Source organism: Colias philodice, chromosome 30 (assembly GCF_061535455.1).
Source record: "Colias philodice isolate Cphi_HAF_F1 chromosome 30, ilColPhil1 Martin Lab GWU primary, whole genome shotgun sequence".
NCBI lineage: Eukaryota > Metazoa > Arthropoda > Insecta > Lepidoptera > Pieridae > Colias > Colias philodice.
In genome coordinates, this window is record NC_143115.1 from 4927819 (window position 1) to 4947840 (window position 20022).

General features: G+C 32.1%; 4 protein-coding genes across 4 annotated transcripts; 2 read left to right on the forward strand and 2 right to left on the reverse strand.

Moving 5' to 3' along the window:
- The first annotated feature begins 217 nt into the window (after positions 1-217).
- On the forward strand, positions 218-4480 carry LOC149475529 (uncharacterized). The gene is made up of 3 exons (XM_089713263.1): positions 218-265; positions 792-995; positions 4316-4480. Exons 2-3 carry the CDS (start codon positions 795-797, stop codon positions 4394-4396), a joined length of 282 nt encoding a protein of 93 aa, XP_089569389.1. The 5' UTR covers positions 218-265; positions 792-794; the 3' UTR covers positions 4397-4480.
- Positions 4481-4907: 427 nt separating this feature from the next.
- On the reverse strand, positions 4908-6242 carry LOC149475530 (uncharacterized). The gene has a single exon (XM_089713256.1). It carries the CDS (start codon positions 6000-6002, stop codon positions 5013-5015), a length of 990 nt encoding a protein of 329 aa, XP_089569382.1. The 5' UTR covers positions 6003-6242; the 3' UTR covers positions 4908-5012.
- A 4027-nt stretch (positions 6243-10269) lies between these two features.
- On the reverse strand, positions 10270-12209 carry LOC149475531 (small integral membrane protein 12). Its single transcript, XM_089713511.1, has 3 exons — positions 12012-12209; positions 11804-11933; positions 10270-10440 (listed from the first exon to the last, which is right to left on the reverse strand). The coding sequence occupies exons 2-3, from the start codon at positions 11931-11933 to the stop codon at positions 10310-10312; spliced, it is 261 nt and encodes an 86-aa protein (XP_089569637.1). The 5' UTR covers positions 12012-12209; the 3' UTR covers positions 10270-10309.
- A 251-nt stretch (positions 12210-12460) lies between these two features.
- On the forward strand, positions 12461-16795 carry LOC149475532 (arginine-hydroxylase NDUFAF5, mitochondrial). The gene is made up of 6 exons (XM_089713465.1): positions 12461-12866; positions 13181-13332; positions 14332-14439; positions 15018-15163; positions 15651-15834; positions 16495-16795. The coding sequence occupies exons 1-6, from the start codon at positions 12569-12571 to the stop codon at positions 16690-16692; spliced, it is 1086 nt and encodes a 361-aa protein (XP_089569591.1). The 5' UTR covers positions 12461-12568; the 3' UTR covers positions 16693-16795.
- The last annotated feature ends 3227 nt before the right edge of the window (positions 16796-20022 follow it).

Genomic DNA, 20022 nt, shown 5'->3' on the forward strand with positions numbered 1-20022 from the left:
TAAGCATACAAAGGGACAGAGAAAACGACTTTGTTATATACTATTTAGTGATTATATTTTTGGATTCTAAATAATATCTATAATATTCTAATAAGATATGAGGATATCAACTCATTTTTATTTTGATAAAAATAAATTGTAATTCAAATGTTTACAACCTCTGATCTACGTAACGGAAGTTTGAAGGTGATTAAAAATACCTAAATAAAAAGTTTTCAACTATCCATTACTATTTTTCTTTTCAAGAAGGCAACTAGTATTTTTGGTAAGTGCACTAGTTAAAAATCAATAAATTTTTATTAATTTAATATATGTACCTAAGTATACATTTTTTTCTTCAATGAAACACCGAACACGAACCAACACTAATCACTATATGAAACATAGGGTTTAATTCTTTTTTTGTAAACTATTAATTATTATTCTGAGGTGATAATATATATAAGTTTTTCAAAATTAACGTTCCAATATTCAAACGGACGAATCAATCGAACCAAACATTATTCAAATACGTTCAGCCGTTCACGTTCTTATGTGTAGAGGCTAACACTTTTCTGTAGCTATAGTTCATATTTAGGCAGTATAATTTTATATAGGCTGTCCCACCGTCGCGTCGGTATTATAAGCCCAATGGGGGTTATAGTTTTGCATAAGCTGAGTTCGTAAAAAATAGTTCCTCCGCGCTTAGTACCTATACATATAGTGGGACATCCTGTATACCTAATCTATACATAGTTATATTAGGTATATCATCTAAAAATCTATAACAATTTATTTTCTACTTTTCACAGAATATGTCGCTCGGTGTAACTCGCGAACGCTACAACACAATAATTTCTCGTTACGCGGACTTCCTCGAGAAACTTGATAAGGACGTTCCACCAGTTCGTGTCTTCGATCCCCTGACCAAGAAGCAGATTGATGAACTGGTACTCATCAGGGATATCAGCAAGTACTTGCAAGAGAAGAAGGATGAAGACATTGCTGCTGCTAACGTGAGTATTAAGAATATATTATGAGTTATGACATCTTGACTCGTGAATCACTAGGTTGTTCCAATGTAGAATTGAGATTATAAAACCAATGTACGGAATCCGTTTAGGAACGTTGGTGGCGTATCTACCTCTTGTTTCTATACAGGGTGTAATCGTTAAGTGTGCACAGGCGATTATTCCGTAACTATTACAGATATCAAAAAACTTTAAACTGATATCGAAAGTACTTAACCTAATGAGTAAAATGGCCATAATAAATTTTTAAAAATAATACGAGAAATATCTAAAAAATTAACTTTAAACCCTCCCATACATTTAGTATGAGATATGAATATCCCATGTACATGGGTTGATCCAAAAGTAATGATAATCAATATTAAACAAGGTCATTACATTTAAAATAATTATGTATTTCTCTAGATAGTCTTCTAACTAGATAATATACTTCGATATTTTTTTTCCTTAACTTAGAAAAAAAAAACTTTGACTTCATCTACAAAAACCCCTCAAAATCGGCCATCACTTCGCTGTCGTCTTAAAATTTCTTGTATCGACGGTGTTTCTTGTGCCGAGGTAAGAGATAGAATTAACTAGGAGCTAGATCTTACAAACAGGGTGGGTGTTCAAGCATTTTCAATGCCGATTTTTGATTGGCAGCCATCGCAACTGACGCTTTGTGATCTGGTGCGTTGTCTTGGTGAACCAACATTCAAGACCGAAGTTTGCCATGTCTCTTTTTCTTACTAACCTACCCGCAATCTTTTAATTTGGTCTGTGTAGTAAGAGCCCTGTGTAGTAGTGGCTACCTTCTTAAAATATTCCACATTTCTTCAGCGTCCCAAAAAACTACGGCTTTAATCTATCCCACTAATTTTCACTTTGAAAATCTTCACCGTCAATTTGGAAGCTCGCATCCAGGCCATTGATTGTTTCTTGGTTTCAGCATAAACATGGTGAACCCAGGTAACGCCCATGGTCACAAATCGTGACAAAAAATTATCCTGATCTCATTAAAAATTTAGAAATTCACCCTCTAAATGTCGAATCGTTGTTTCTTCTTTTCGTCGGGAAACATTCTGGCTCGCACTGTTCACATTAAAATTAATGTTTATACTTGGAAACGTGGCCTGTAGATATAATTTTTTTGTGATAACTTAGTGATTACATGAGCAAGCATAAAACATTTATTTTATATTTTTATGTGCACAGGAAATACCCAATTATCATTACTTTTGGATCAACCTATACATTCCATTTAGTTATCTACAGGGACGTCAGCAACGCATCCAAGTCGATAATTCTCTTTCTTCTTGGGCTAATGTTACTGCTGGTGTTCCACAAGGTGGTGTGCTTTCCCCTCTTCTTTTTAGTATATTTATAAATTCTATATCCCTAAACATCACTTCTCTCTATCATATGTATGCAGACGACTTTCAAATTTATTGCCACGCAGAGATCAATGATTTGCCGAATGCTGTGACAACAATGAACAATGACATTTCCACTATTGTTAGATGGAGTTTTAATCATGGCTTAAACGTGAATCCTAATAAGACACAAATTATAGTTTGTGGTACGAAATATTTCGTATCCAGGATAGATTGGACTTCACTGCCGAAAGTAGTAGTTGATGGCGTTGCAATACCATATAGCAACGAAATTAAGTGCTTAGGAATTTGGATAGATTCATGCCTAACTTGGAGTTATCAAATAAAGGAAGTGCGTAAAAAGGTTTTCGCTGCTGCTAGTTCCATTCGCCGGCTACGCAACTTTCTGCCGATACCAACTAAAATTGCGCTCGTTCAAACACTCCTTTTACCTATAATAGATTATGCCGACGCGTGCTATCCTGACCTCTATGAATACCACCTTGACTGCCTTGAGCGCCTTCAAAATTTTTGCATAAGATTTGTGTTTGGCTTGCGCAAATACGATCATGTCTCCGAATTTCGTACTAAGCTCAAATGGCTTCCCATTCGTCTTCGCCGAAATACTCATATCCTTCACCTCCTGTACTGTGTTCTGTTTGATCCGAAAACACCGCAATATTTAAAAGAGAGATTTGAGTTCCTTGTGTCTAATATCCACCCGATTCGATCATCAAACAAGTCTCGTCTGGTCGTACCAGGTCATGTAAATCATATATATAATTCTTCCTTTACTGTGCGTGCCATCAGACTATGGAACGATCTACCATTAGACATAAGAGAAGCTCAATCTCTACTCACATTCAAAACACTGCTGAAGCGATTTTACCTGTCCAAGTAATGAATTTAGATCTACCTGTTTAGTGTTAAATATCTTTGTATTGATGCTGTCTCCGTATGTGTCTGCTTTTCGACTAGTAAATAGCTCATTTCTTTCTGTATGTATGTATATGTATGTGTATGTACGTATATGTATAGTTATGTGTATGTATGTATATGTATATTTATGTGTATGTATGTATGTTTATGTTTGTATGTGTATGTATATATGTATATGTTTGTATGTGTATGTATTTGTATGTATATATGTAATATGGATATATGTGTATTTTATTTATGTGCTCTAAACTATAAACGCACCTCTTGCCCATTAACTTTTACTTCCACTGTTTCTCCTTGACCACCAGGTTGTCTGGAAGAGATCGCTGTCTTAGCGATAAGACCGCCTGTTGTGCTCAACTGTGTCTCTTTCTTTTATACATTTGATTTTGTAATTTTTATGTCCTGGTGCACAATAAAGTATTTTTGTTTGTTTGTACATTTAATATGAAAGATTTTAGCTTTTTTTTTGTTTTTTTGGTTTTCTGCTTTAATTACTTCGCAAATTTGGAGGGAAGTTCATTTAGAAACTGTAAATAGACCTCCTCATTGTATTGCACAATAAGGACGTCACTTCGAAAATCTACTATGAATACAAAATGTATGGGAAATAAATTGTATGGGAGCGTTTAATGTAACATTTTTGGTTATTTCTCGTTTTATTTTTAAAAATTTATTATGGCCATTTTACTCATTAGGTTAAGTACTTTCGATATCAGTTTAAAGTTTTTTGATATCTGCAATAGTTACGGAATAATCGCTTGTGCACACTTAACGATTACACCCTGTATACAAATAATTATCATTGTGTAAAACTTAAAATTGACAAGAATTGAAAACAGTACTTACCTAAAATATCTTTTGATGGGATTTGAACCCGCGTCATTCGCTTTCCGTAGCGATAACTATTTTTTATTAATTAATCGAATATTTCTGCTCTCAGAACAAAAATTGGATGAATAACGCATACTAAGATTTAACAACTATTTTAATTTAATTTTTTTATGTTTACAGAAAGCCCAAACAGAAGAGGTCGTTGAAAAACCAAAAGCCGAAGTTGTTGAAGAGGTTGAAGAGAAAGAAGCTTCGAACTAATGGGAAAATATTAATTAATCAATTAATTAATCAATTTATTGTTTAGATTTAAGATTTTGTAGTTAATAAATTATTAAAAAATAAGTTTTTTTCATTCTACCAGTAAATAAAAATAAAAATGACTATGACTTTTAGAGCAAAAAGTGAAAAAAGTCCAAAATTTTCGCAGTTTATCACGTGGTGCGCAGCGAGCACAACTACATATTTCGAAGTTGCAAATTGGGATTTACATCACCCTAACTGATCTAAACAACATACCAAAAATGCAGAACTACATCGTGCTTTGCGAATTTAACGTTAATTTCCACTGGCCTATATTAAATATTATGTATAATAAATTAATTTATTTAGTGTCTCTGCTATTATAATTTAAAAGGCCTGTTTTTATATGGTAAAATGTGTTATTTTAATAGACTAGTTACTTTGTGTACCATCATACCAGGACTAAAAGGGTGTAAGAGGCCACCTATTGTATGAAACATTCAGGATACACAAATAAAAAAAAAATGCATTATAAAGCTTACAATTTATTGTGTAAAAATGATCACATATGCGATAAAATAAATGTGATAAAAACGTATATGAGACAATATCACTATTGGTTATATAACTTAAGCTATGAATTATCTGTCATGACGTCATCCTCCTCATCCTCAGGGTCTACCAGGTCCGGGTGACAGACCCTGATGTGAAGATTCAAGTTGATTTTAACGATAAAGCTCTTCCCGCAAGTCGAGCATTTGTGTGGACGCTTTACATCATCATCAATTGTTGACGGATGAGCTCTCGCTATATGAGTTCGGAGCAACGATGAATGCATCGTACGATCGCACTGGTTGCACTTAACGAGACAGTCCATCGGCTGCCCCTCGTGCGACTGTCTGTGTTTCTCCATCGTTATTTTCGACACAAACAACTTCTGGCAGCAGTCGCACTTGAAATTTTTAATTTTCGTGTGCTTCTTCATGTGTATCTTCAGGCAGTTCTTCGTGGGGAACATCTCGTCGCACTTGGAGCATTTGAATTTCTTTATATCGTTGTGTAGCTGCATGTGTAGCTTGAGATACGCCTGCCCCGTAAAGCTTTTGTTACAAATCTCGCAGTTTATCGTGCTCGTCGACGAGTGGGACTGCATATGGCTTTTTAAGAATTGCGCGGCAACAAAACTGCGGTCGCACACTTGACATAGGTACTTTTTAGCTGCATTACCTTCGTGTTTACTGCGGTGGATGTCTAAATGATACTGAGAGTTTACCTTAACGTCGCACTGGTCGCATTTGAATTTACGCCGCTTTTTCGGACCTTCCTTCACTACTTGAGGCTCGGGCTCCATTTGCGGTGTGTCCTTGTCGTTGCCGTGAAACTTTTTATGCAGGATTAAATATTCCAAACACTCGAAAGTTAGATCACACACATCACAGCAGTAGCGAACATGGTTCTGCTTCATGTCGAATGTCACCGTGTCCTGTCCGTTGTATGCCTCTGCCATCTTTTCACGCTTCACAGCTTGTAGATTCTCGTTCTGTACTTGTTTGTCGCTGCCGGCCGGCTCCATAATACTCTTCATCCAATGGTCTGTTATTCCTACACCCGACTTTGTCCCCATTTGCAATGACGCTAAGGCAGCATTTTTGCGTCCGCTATTGATCCGTAATTAGAGAGTTGTCTTCACAAATTATGTTTAAATTGCAAACAAGTCGCGTAACGCGAGTAATTAACGTATTGTTGACATGATTGTATCCAAAATATTAATACATTTCCGATGTGAGACACAAAAGGGAGCCTTGTTACTATACCATAAATTCCAAAAGAGAAGCGAAGCGCGTTGCTTTTTTTTTCAAGCAGCTAATGACAGCGATATCTTTTTGTTTGACAATTTATTGTTGCCAGAACAAAAAAAATATGGTTAATTATTTATAGAATAAAGAATTTGTAACAATTAAATTCAAATAAATCCAAGAAAATTATGATATATCGTTTCATATTTCGGTTACAGCTATTTTTATTACCGACATATAAAACAACCACATTGCCTTAGCATGTAAATATGAACCGATGAACGTAGCCGATAATCGGACGTTAAAAAAATATAAAATACTAAAAAAAAGCGGATTTTAAAAGATTTTAACGCCAAAGGGGTTTGGGTACTTTTGTATGGGCCTCTTTCTCGGCCAGTGATGAAAATTGGATATTTTAAAAGAGCAATAAATTGCGTATAAAAGCGTTCATATTGTTTTGATTAGAATTCTTAAACAAATAATAAACCAAATGTCTCTGTTCCTAATAGGTTTCGAGATTTATGTCCATAATAACTTTTGCTCACAATAATATATTGTTGATCTTATAAAATATCCAAGTTTCAACACTGGCGAAAGTTTATCACGACCTTTACCCAAACCCCAAATTTGCCCCAAATCGAATAAGATTTTTTCATTTTTTTAGGGTGCTCGCAACTTTATTTCTTTTTTAAAAATAAAAGGATGTTTTATTTCAGCAAAATTTGCATTGCTATTAAAATTTTGCAATTGTAAGAACTTTCCCACAAGGGCCCATCGAAAATTCCCACACTGTATCATCACTGTATACATTAATTATTATATTATTATGTCTTTATTATGCATAGATTGATACCTACTAATACGGTAATTTAATTCTGGATTGAAAAATAGGTTTTTAATAAATAAGCATTCTCAGAACAATTATTATTATTGATTAAATAAATGAAAATACAGTTTAAATTCCGCGCTGTTTATGTATGATTTGCTAGACAGAAAATCCATAATTGGTTTCTCTGTCTACGATGATTATGTAGTTAATCAATTATTTTTAAAATTTAGAATATAAAGTCAATAATTTAACGAATAAATCTATACGGATCTGACGATAAAGAATACGATTTCGATTAAAATCGCCAATTTTAATATGAGTGTATGAGTTGCTACAGTTTACTCCTAAAAAACTTCTAACTAAACGGGACCTAACAAAAAAATGGTAAGAACTTATAGAAACTACGGAGACCTATCGCACTGTAGCAACACTGTAGCGACATAATAATATAATAATTAATGGATTATTTAATAGTTATTACGGTCTACATAAATATTACTTTAAATATATTTTGTATCAGAGACATCTAGTGGTGAATAGAAGAATCGTAATTAATAATAACTACAGCCTCTTCCTAATAGATGGCGTTGTATTCATTTTCAATATTATACGATTCATGGAATATAATGCTAATACTATAACGCACTAAGTAAAAATGTATAGATAAATGTTTTGATAGTTATTTAAATATAGCTGTAGCTGGAAACTTATATTATTACATTAAACTACAAACTACTAGCGCCATCTACTTCAATATCAGATTAATTATATTTTATATCTGTGACATCTAGCGTTGACTAGGAATGACTATTTGCACACGAATTACTGCCAGTTTCTAATAGATGGCGTTGTTTTCAATTTAATAATTACTGAATTTACGGAATTAAATGTAAACATCACAATATAGATGGAAAAAATCAGTTACATTAAATAAAAAATGTACTGTTCATTTTTTATGTTTATTATAATGTTGCTTTAGCGAAAAAGCTTTACTTATTTATACAATTAAAACTTGTAGCGCCATCTACATTCATATTCTATATCATTTATTATATATCAGTGACATCGAGTGGAAATAGAATAAAAAAGAAAATCAAAAAAATTGTCCTTCCCGGAACATTCAGTTGTGTCACCGATTTTCTAAAAAGAAAATTACTGTGGTTCAAATAGTTTTGCATTACTGTCAACACCATAGCTACTGCTATGCAACTTATCAGGTTAGAAGCCGTCAGGGTCAAAAAACTGCTTAGAAGGAGTGCACGCGTGTTTGCAAGCCGCAGGGACCAAATTCTTCATTCAGGTATGTGACCATATTTTGGCTTATTTCTATCTATTTATCTTGTAGTATTTAGTTAATTTTGTTTTAAATGTTTTTATATGTAAGTTGATCAAAAGTTTTGATGAATATAAGTGTTGTGGTTATATTTTAAACCGTTTTTATTACTAGAGGATTATCAAATGTGACTTCCGCTGTGTGACTATTTGAGCGGTCACATATACGCTGAACGAAAAGTCACAACATGCCTGAACACATAAAGCAATGTTTACATGGCGATTTTCTTGAGCTATAAAAATATTTTTCTAAGACATTTTTGACTGATTAGGAAACTACGGCAAAAAGTAGATTTCAAAAATAAAAATTATTTCCCCATACAAATCGCAACAGCTGATTGATCATTTTGCATGAGGAAGTAAAATTTTTTTTTGAGGAAAAAAAAAAAGAAGCATTATGCAGAAAAAGAAACAAAATAAGCCAGCAGAACTAAGAATCTAGACAATGTGCCTTGTATAACTACGAAAGATAATAATGAAACAAAAATTAATTTTTTTCACGATATTTTTAATTGGTTTTTTTTTATTTACAGATTAACCTTCGTGTTTGCAGCGTCCACTGAAACAAGATTTTTTTATCCAATATGGTGATTGAGATTATTTAAGGTTAATAATAAACGAATCACGAAGACTGATTATCGACTGATTAATTTGATTAGTGCCAATATAAAACATAAAAAAGACTTCTTATTCTTGAATCTTGATAGTAATTAACCCTTTAGATAAATAATAATAATGTGATGGCTTAAGCCCGAACTGATTGTGATAATTTAGTTTGAAGTTAAGTTAAGTTTATAATTATATTTATTATGTGTGCCTGCGTACTTTTTTTTCGCCATGTAAACGCACCCTTTCCCTTTTTAGGTATTCGGTTGTGTGACTGTCCCTATATTACGGAGCTGAATTTTTTAAATATTTGAGTAGATTTTACATTTAATGCCCTTCAAATCAGTCCCTTTAATGGAGAATAATACATAAGTGTTATATTTGTTGCCTTTTCTCTAAAAAAGTATCTAACATTTTAAATGTAAAGATAATAATGACAGCTGTTAAAGTACCAGAGTCACAATACTGAATGTACTATTGTTTTTTTTAATTAGCTTAGATCCAAAAGTAGGGAATAGTGAGTGTTTAAAATATACAAAATAACGATTTTAAGTTAATAAATAAACAATATCTAAAAATTCTTATATTTTGCACTGTTTTTCCAGCTACTGAATATAGTCACACAACTGATATAAAATTGCGAGACTTTCCATTGTGTCCTATTATTTTTACAGTTTTCTCATTTTAAACCCATCATAGTATATTTTTTCTTGAAGTATATTGAATTTCCGTTTTAAAGAGACCAAAAAAAGTTTAAAATATAATACTATAAAAAAAAATATATTTTTCAAGGAGGGGGTACATTTTTGTGAAAATGCCCAGATTCATTAAATAATTTGGTCTGTCAATTATTTACTATATTTTGAGTTTCCAAGATTTTTTTGATTTTTAATATTTGACGCGAGATGGCGATGCATTATTTCAGTTGTTGAAAATATGTACTAATTTAGCACCCCATCAGTGGAATTTTTTGTCGAAAATGACCGAATATTTATGATATATTAAAGATAATGTTTTTATGAATCACTTCTCTTTTTCAAAGAAATTCACCACACATTCCCTACTTATTTTTCCTTTCTGGTGCTTTTTTTAAATAAAGACAATTTTATATAATTTTAATTTGTAAAATTTGTTGTCTTTAAAAAAATATTCAAACAATTTTGATTTCCTTTCCTACGATTTTATTATATGTATAGATATTGTCCAACAAAACAATTTTTGAAAGCAGTCCATTTTTTTCCTGAGACAAACATGTTCAAACAAACAAATTCCTCAGTTCTACATTATAAGACATATTTTTATCACAAATAAGGTAAAATAAACACACAAACTAACATAAATATTTATTTAATAACAATAAATTTCAGACTAGTTCTTCTGTAGCGACGGTGGCACATTTTTGTCAAACACATTCTCTTTATACTTTAATTTCTGTACATTCGTTGGATCCTTTAATAATTCTTCATCTATTCTTTCCATTCTTTGGTCTTGAACAGGTTCTGAAAAACAAAATTGCAATATTTGTAAGAAAAAATTGAAAAAAGTCTGATTCCTGTTTCACTTTTGTTTACACAATCTTTTATTATTACATATTTCTTGAATAATTTAAAGCGCGTCACACACGGTGAAGATACTATAATAATTTATCTTAAGATACTGTAATATTTTACATTACAGTATCGTAAGGTATCAGCGTTCTGACCATCATTTTTAGGGTTCCGTAGCCAAAATGGCAAAAACGGAACCCTTATAGTTTCGTCATGTCCGTCTGTCCGTCTGTCCGTCTGTCACAGCCGATTTACTCGGAAACTATAAGTACTACAGTGATGAAATTTGATGGGAATATGTGTTGTATGAACCGCTACAAAAATATGACACTAAATAGTAAAAAAAAGAATTGGGGGTGGGGCCCCCCATACATGTAACTGAGGGATGAAATTTTTTTTTTCGATGTACATACCCGTGTGGGGTATCAATGGAAAGGTCTTTTAAAATGATATAAAGTTTTCTAAAAAACATTTTTCTTAAAGTGAACGGTTTTTGAGATATCAGCTCTCAAAGTCGTAAAAAGTATGTCCCCCCCCCTCTATTTTTATAACTACGGGGTATAAAATTCTAAAAAAAATAGAGGTGATGCATGCTAATTAACTCTTTCAACGATTTTTGGTTTGATCAAAGTATCTCTTATAGTTTTTGAGATAGGTTGATTTAACTGTAATTTATTATATTTGCTGCTAGGGAACCCTTTGTGCGCGAGCCCGACTCGCACTTGGCCGGTTTTCTTTTTGTCATTGATTACCTTAAGATACTTTAATGTAAAATATTACAGTATCATAAGATAAAATATTATAGTATCTTCACCGCGTGTGACGCGCTTTAGGCATTCAATATTTTTACAATTTTACACATTAACATTTTTTTACAATGTAAATAAGTTTTTAAATCCCTACTAAAATTATAAGTTTGTCTTTCTGTTATGCTTTTATGTTTACAACCACTGAACATATTACTTTGATGAAAATTGGAGCATAATTTAGTAATTTTAAATATTAGAAAAGAGGTAATATTGTTATATAGACTAGCTGCGCTTCGCGGATTTACCCATGTAGCTCCGCTCCTGTTGATCTAAGCATAATGATAAATGGGCTATCTAACATCGAAAGAATTTTTCAAATCGGACCAGTAGTTCCTGAGATTAGCGCATTCAAACAAACCAACTCTTCAGCTTTATAATATTAAGTAGTATATTTATTTTGTAGTTCAATTCATGCAATAGTGTGCAATATTTAACTACACATAATTTCACGCGTTTTTTAATCAATTACTAAATCAATAATAACTCTCTAATCATGAAATACTTACTTGAATATGGAGTATATCTATCAGATAATAGGCTTTCCAAATTATAACCTATAAGACCAACTACCGCCGCTACCGGGAGCGTTATATACGGCGCATTTGTTCTTAAAAAGCGGAATATAAGCGGCCACATCTGTAAAGGAAATAATTATGAACAAATTAATATATTATAACAATTTGTTTATATAATATTTTTCAAAAATTATCGTACATTTCTACGCCTTATCTATATTTGATCGGAAATTCTGTTGTATTCGGTATTGATTTATTATTGCATTTATATTATGGGTAGGTGTTTTTTACTAATTGACAAACTATATTTTTAAATAAGATAGAAATATTTATTTGTCTATTTACTTTTGTAAAATCTTCGAATTATCCTCTTGACACTTGACAGTAAAATATGATTGACATTGATAAATGACATTGGTGGTAAAATCAAAATATTGCTTGCTTTAGTTTATTCATTGATAACAAATTGTTATTGAACCTGATGACGATGAATAAAATAATTGAATGCGAACTAGCACAATTTATTATAGATAGGAATTTATCGTTAAACTTAAAACGTGTATTCTCCACTTACGGGCTATATTTAGGAAGATTTTTGAACTTATATTTTTATGTCATCGTTGAAGTTGTCAATAAATTTATAACCTCCAAAAATATATTCGAAACATATTCGAAAGAAATAAATATTTATGTATAATAGCTATTTAATTTCATAATAACTTATTGTAATTAACGTTTAGGACCTTATGAGTAAATATGGCACAAGCTGTAGTTTTCAATAGGATACTTCAATCAAAACAATGTAGTATTATTTTACGTAATTCTGAATTTTTAAGTCGAAATCATAGTACCAATGTACCTAAAAAGAAAACTGCTAGTTCAGTGTATCGTAGCATGAATGTATTTGATCGGAAAGCGAAGATTTTGCAAAAAGAAAGGTCAGCACAAAGGGAAGATTATCATTTATATGAATATATAAAAGAAGAAATAGGTTGGCGAACAGCTGATCGTGTCTTTGATGTGAAAAGAGTCTTTAAAAATGCTGTAGAGCTGGGTAATTATTGCAATAGTATTTAATTAATTAATGCATTTGTTTAAGTTATGACTTATCGTATTTTATGAATAAATTGGAAATTGGAAATATTTTTATGAATAGCAAAATTTAGGAATAATGCTTGAAGTATTTCAATAATCTTGAACACATTATTTATTTTAAGATCTAGAAGCCAACACAATTATTTAATAGTAAAGAAAATTGCTTGACCCTTAACAATGTTTAAAAATAACATGAATAAAGCATACATTTGGCAATTCATTTTTATGTATTTCTGTTTAGTTTTAACTTTACTTTGATATTATGTTTTACAGGAGCGTCCAGAGGTTACGTTTCGCGTCATTTCCTTCCCGACAGTGTAGAGAAAGTTATATTATGTGACACATCACAGACGCACCTTGATAAGGCGTTGGTTGGTGACGGAGTGAAGTTTGAAAAGATTGTGATGGATGAGGAGAATATTGATGTAAGTGTTTTTTGAAGTGAAAACTTCTTTAGCGGCGTTGAGCACTTTTTCTGTAATGGGTATAAAATCTTAAACTCGCGTCAGGACACGTGACCTGATTGAAAAAGCGTAAGACGGATACCATTCCAAAATATCAAACATGCTCAACGTTAATAATCAAGTTTTCACCTCTGCCGGCACTCCCGGAGTGCAATCCGTCTTTTTTTTATAACTAGCTATGGCGTGCGGTGTTACCTGCATTGCTCCGCTACTGTTGGTCTTAGCGTGATGATATATAGCATACTAGTGGTCCGCCCCGGCTTCGCCCGTGGTACATATTTCGCAATAAAAGGTAGCCTATGTCCTTTCTCGGGTATCAAAATATCTCCATACCAAATTTCATGCAAATTGGATCAGTAGTTTAGGCGTGATTGAGTAACAGACAGACAGACAGAGTTACTTTCGCATTTATAATATTAGTATGGATAGCCTTGCTCGATAAATGGGCTAGGTGTATAACACTAAAATAATTTTTCAAATCGGACCAGTAGTTCCTGAGAGTAGCGCGTTCAAACAAACAAACTCTTCAGCTGTATAGTATAGATGAAAAGTTAAAATTGTGAATTGAAGACTAGTGTTAATTGAATTGTCGTATTTTGACAAATATTAAAGGAGCCTGATTCTGACCTACTGTTTTATAACGTTCTTGGTGTGTTAATTTTATTAAAATAAAAAATGTATGCATGTACACACGTAAGAAGTGAAACTTCTTTATGACCTTAAAAATGTCACGAGTATGGCGTATGCATGTACACACGTAAGAAGTGAAACTTCTTTATGACCTTAAAATGTCACGAGTATGGCGTAACGCAAAAATGTCACGCGTACGGCGTAACGCAAAAATGTCACGCGTACGGCGTAACGCAAAAATGTTACATTAAATTTTTGTCCAACCCCGATAAAGAAGTTTCACTTCAAAAAGGTTTTTTTATTTAAAATGTTATAATTTATTTTTTCTAGTTTCCAGAAAACAGTGTGGACTTATTTGTTTCATCGCTAGCTTTACATTGGGTGAACGATTTACCGGGATGCTTCGATAAAATCATGAACTGTTTAAAACCAGATGGGGTAAGGTAACTTTAATGTTAAAATTAAATGATGTTTTTTTAATATGTCAGTATTGTATTTCTGAGTATAAAAGAATGTAGACAAAAAAGAAATGAAATTTTTTTTGAAGTGAAACTTCTTTATCGGGGTTGGACAAAAATTTAGTGTAACATTTTTGCGTTACGCCGTACGCGTGACATTTTTGAGTTACGCCGTACGCGTGACATTTTTGCGTTACGCCATACTCGTGTCATTTTTAAGGTCATAAAGAAGTTTCACTTCTTACGTGTGTACTCTAGTACACGCATACATTTTTTATTTTTTATTTGAGAGTATATGAAATTTTTGATGTTCGAATTTTTCTTTAATAAATGTTATTTTAAATTAACTAATAACTGCATTTTTTTCAATTCAAAAATATCAATATTTTTTGTGCATATTTTTTATAATGGTTTTTTTAATACTTACAAGTATTTTTCGATCCCTTTAAATTTTCAACACTACTAATTAATCGTTATTACTATATGCAGCTGCATGTTTGATAGTAATTCATAACAATTTTTGTTTATTTTTTTACAATTTTTTTTATTAATTTCCAGGTATTCATAGGCTGCATGTTCGGCGGCGACACGCTAGTGGAGTTACGTCAATCGTTACAATTAGCTGAATCGGAAAGGCTCGGTGGTGTCAGTGCGCACGTGTCACCGTTCACACGGCCTAGGGATATAGGCGGGTTATTGAATGCGTGAGTATGAATGTCTAAAGGACACAGGGAAGGAAATTAAGATTTCCTTCACATAAAACTGAAAGAATAGAATAAATTCGATCGCTCTGGCGTGGCTGAGTAGGCTTCCGCCCCGGATTGGCGTGATAGGATGCGGGTTCGAGTCGAGTTCGAGTGAATTTTTTCTATACTTTATAAATTTATATTTATGAAGCATTTTGAATGCCATAAAACCAAAGATATCAAATTCAAATTAAGATTTTTTTTTACAAAAAAAAAAAATGTTCATGTAAACTTTACAAGCCTTATAAAATTGTAATTTTGCTTCATTAACGAGAGAAATCGGCAAGAAACTCGATAGAACTATAACGAAATCAGGAAAAAATTGCAATAGAAGTTTATTTTAGCAAGATTAAATTTGTTTTATAGATTATAACATTGATTGTTTAAGTCAATCATACACACACACACTGCTACGGGACTGTAGCTCTTATTGCTATTCCACTAGGGCGGGTTTCACCCTACAGACGGTGGACGTAGACGCGCTAACCGTGTGGTACCCGTCCGCGTGGCACGTGATGCAGGACGTGCGCGCGCTGGGCGAAGCGAACGCGGCGTTGAACCGCCCGCTGTGTTTGCAAAGGGAATGCCAGTTTGCAGCGGCCGCGTTGTACGATGAAATGTATGGGAAGGTGGGTTACAAAAACTTAATATGATTGGTCGTTCGTTTGTATTTAGTTCATTCATGCATGTATTTATTGGTGTTGGTTCGGTCGTTCGTTCATTCATTCTTTGGCGCATTTCATTAATAAATGTATTGACTAGCTGGAAATAAAAATGTTCATTCGTTACTAGAATTGAGCATTTCGTTTGTTCGCTCATTTAAGCATGTAGTCATAAATCGATCATTCATTTTTTTATGCACCTATTCATTGTTTTGCTCGTTCGTTCATTCACTAAGGCATCTTATATCTTTTCTTCAATCATATACTACATAATATTATGTTGTATCGTTCGTTTGCTTATACTTCATTCACTGACGCATGTTTTTCATGATCTAATCATTCGTTTACTTGTTTGAAGAACTAAGCCTATATATTCGTTCATTGATTCGTTTATAACTCATTCACTAATAAATCTAAAAATTGATAAGCTTTTAAATGTTCTTAACTTCTTTAATAGCAGTCACGTGATAATGTTACACAATATTACATTAACGAAGCCACGGTCAGAAGGCCAATTTTAAAAATTCCCTTTATTTTAGTATCCATATCTATTATATAGCATTTGTTTTACATCAGACATACGTTTTTCCACACATTTCCACTTACCAATAAAAAAAAATCTTTCAGGAAGTACCAGACCAAAACGCACGTGGTGTACCCGCAACGTTTCAAATCCTGAACTTCGTGGGTTGGAAACCAGACCCAACCCAACCACAGCCCATGCAAAGAGGTAGCGGGGAAGTGTCGCTGAAGGATCTACACAAAATAGACGAAATAATAAAACATAGCGATAAAATTGAGTTGCGTGATGAGGATATGAAATAAATTATTTAAATTGCAATGTTTCTTTTATTTTTCCTTTTTTGAGGGTAGTTGTAAATGTATGAACTATGAATTAATTGATTTTTGAGACAGCGCCATCTAGTGACAAATGAAGTTAAAATGTTTTGTTCAATCCTGTTCTGTTCTGTTCATATATTGAATGTAGTTAAAAGTTGGATAAATCATCTATATTTTTAATAAGACTAGACAAAATTTCAATAAATGTTCAGGATTTTGAAACAACTGTAATCAGTTTGTTCTGTTTCTATTTATTTATTCTATACTTATATTATAAAGCTGAAGAGTTTGTTTGAACGCGCTAATCTCGGGAACTTCTGATCTGATTTGAAAAATTCTTTCGGTGGTGTGAAGGCTATATCATCACGCTAAGACCAACAGGAGCGAAGCAATGCGGGTGAAACCGCGAGGAACAGCTAGTTGTTAATAAAAGTATAATAAATAATCTAAATTACGATTACATGCATTAAGGCAGTCAGTAATTTGTTTTAGGTAATCAGATAATGAAATAAATGTTTTAATTAAGAGTTTTTTATTTTTCCTTTGTTATATCGCCATCTAGTGGCAAATGAAAATAGGTTGTTCCCATGTTGTTCCTATTTTACTAGTTTACTAAAGTATTTTTTATCTCTTGATAATTTTATAATATTAATGATGAACTAAAGATATAAAAGTAAGTTAATGAAGAAATTCTCACAGAAAGTTATTCATTTGTCGTACAAAATTAATTAATGAAAAGAAAAGTATAGCGAGGAAAGATGCAAGTGTAAAGTTATTTTTGAACAAGTCACTTGTTCAAAACTTATTAAAATATAAATAGAAATAAAAAAGCCTTTTCTTTCTGGTTTACAGTTTAAGTAACTACTCTTAAAATTTGTGATTTAGACAAAGAAAAAAAAGTAATTTATTTGTTCTAAGCTAAACAGCTAATACAATATAGTTTTGTGTCTTATTTATTTTTCATTTTTAAATTTTTTGTTTACAAAAATCATAATATGGAGAAGTATTAATTTTTTTGATGTCATATTTTTGTTATTCTATAATTATTTTCACAGTAAGCTCTCAATTTTTTGTTTTATTTCTACTTTTAAGAAATACCGTTGTTGTTTTTTTCTGCCGTTCATTCTTGTAGCACTTATTATTTTTAGATGCTATTCTACATTTAAAACAAAAACTCAAAAAATAAAGTTTAAAAAATATAGCTTCTACCTACGAACAGATTTTAATATTAATATCTTCTAGCATTATACGAAGAGCCTTAGAAGAGCTAATAAAAAGTAATTTGGACCATTGCAATTGTTACAGTATCTTAAATTGTTGCAAGCGTAAAAATAAATATTTCACAATGAAAATGTCACTAGCAACACTAGAGAAAAAACGCGGGAATTTTCATTTGCACACAGTTCGTTAGATTTGAAATCTGTCAGTCAATTAAAAAATAGGGAAGTCCGAAGTGTTATTATATTACGTTTTTGTTTTTTGATTATTATGGGCGGATTTGTGAACTAGCAAGGCGCGATTCTAATCCTAATTTAGTCTACATTATCTTGTTTAGTACGCATGCGCGTTTCCAGTTAGCTACATTCAATATGGCTCCCGTTTAGCGCTGTCTCCCGATTGATTTTTTTATTCCATACGATCTCACACCGGCCGCGTTTCAAACATATAAAACACAAACGAATTTTTATTAATATAACCACGGGCGGACGCGCGTTTGTTAAAAATAAATTGACATAATATATAACCTATTTAGTATGTGCTAGTGAAGTTTTCTAATGTGTTCCATCAATCCCTTTTCGAAAATAGGTGAGTATGTAATGTATTAAGTAATCCAGTGTTAGTGGGAAATTATAGTTAGAGCCCACGTAATGTTGTATAATCTGTGACAATTTGTATGACCTAAAAAACAGGCATAATGCAGTTAGTGTAGCCGTATAAATCTTGTAATGTTCCATTTTTAAATGTGACATTTTTCTTTTTTTTAAGTGAAAAGTGAGGCAATAGGTGACATAATAATTTGAGTGATCTTTTTCTTGTATTTAGGTTTTTTGGATTTTTCTCTTTTTAGTGTATACGCGTGTCCTTGTCTAAATCTCCTGAATGAGGTGATAAGCAACAACGGTGCGCATGTCAAGTGATGAGATAATTTTTAATAGACCGGAGGCGTGCCTTAATTTTTATTAGAAAAATTACTGTGTCAAGTTGCAAGGCAATGTTCTTGGACTGCGTTCACATCTTGTTCACATCTTCAAGTATTTTTTTTGATATGGCATTATTAATTTATTATAATATGGTCTAGTCTGTGTTAATTTTAAATACCTATGCTTTCGTGAATTAGTAATAATAATTATGATATTATGATTATATGGGTTTTAATAGATTGCAGGTCTAGTGTGTTTATAATAGCATGACTAGAAATAATTTTGTTAAATATAATAGCTCTCTATTATTTTTTTAAGTTTTTTTATCTGAGATTTTTGCATAACTTTTGTAATGTTAAAAATATAATATTCTTGTTATTTAAAAATACCCATTACAAGTTTCACATACCAATACTTTATGGATTACTAGCTTACCGCCCGCGGCTTCGCCCGCTTTGTCTTAAACCTAATAAATTATATACTAAAACCATGAAACCTTCCTCTTGAATCACTCTATCTATTAAAAAAACCGCATCATAATCCGTTGCGTAGTTTTAAAGATTTAAGCATACAAAGGGACATAGGGAAATAGGGACAGAGAAAGCGACTTTGTTTTATACTAGGTCATGTAGTGATAGTGAAGTACATGTTTTTATTCCGTTTATAAAGCTTTAGTTAAATACCTTATTTTATATTTATAGTAGAGCCAATTTAATAGGCAACATTTGACGTCTATCAATTTTATCTTCATAGGGTGGTAACCTGCTTAAAAACATCGATTAAAGTGAATTAATCGATACGGACTTGAAACATTTGTCAATCGAACTTGAAACACATGTCAATAATTTATGATAATTTTTATTCCCAAGTAATCAATGCATTCGATTCTAGATGTCAGATTTCGATTTTTAGAGTAACGTCTCTGGTATTTAAAAAGAAAAAAGGTTTATTGACACAAAATTGTAGCGACGTCAGTTCTTTAAATCAGAAATTGTTCATTATGTTTAGAATGGTTTATCAGTAAAATCAAGTCCTAAAATTACTTCTATCGGTCATTATTATTATAAATATGTAATCGTAATTGAAAAAAGTTAAACAAATGTGCAGTTCTAACAAAACGAAATATCATGTTATTCTATGTCGTGGTTACTAGGTTACGTTGTTGAATTTTGTT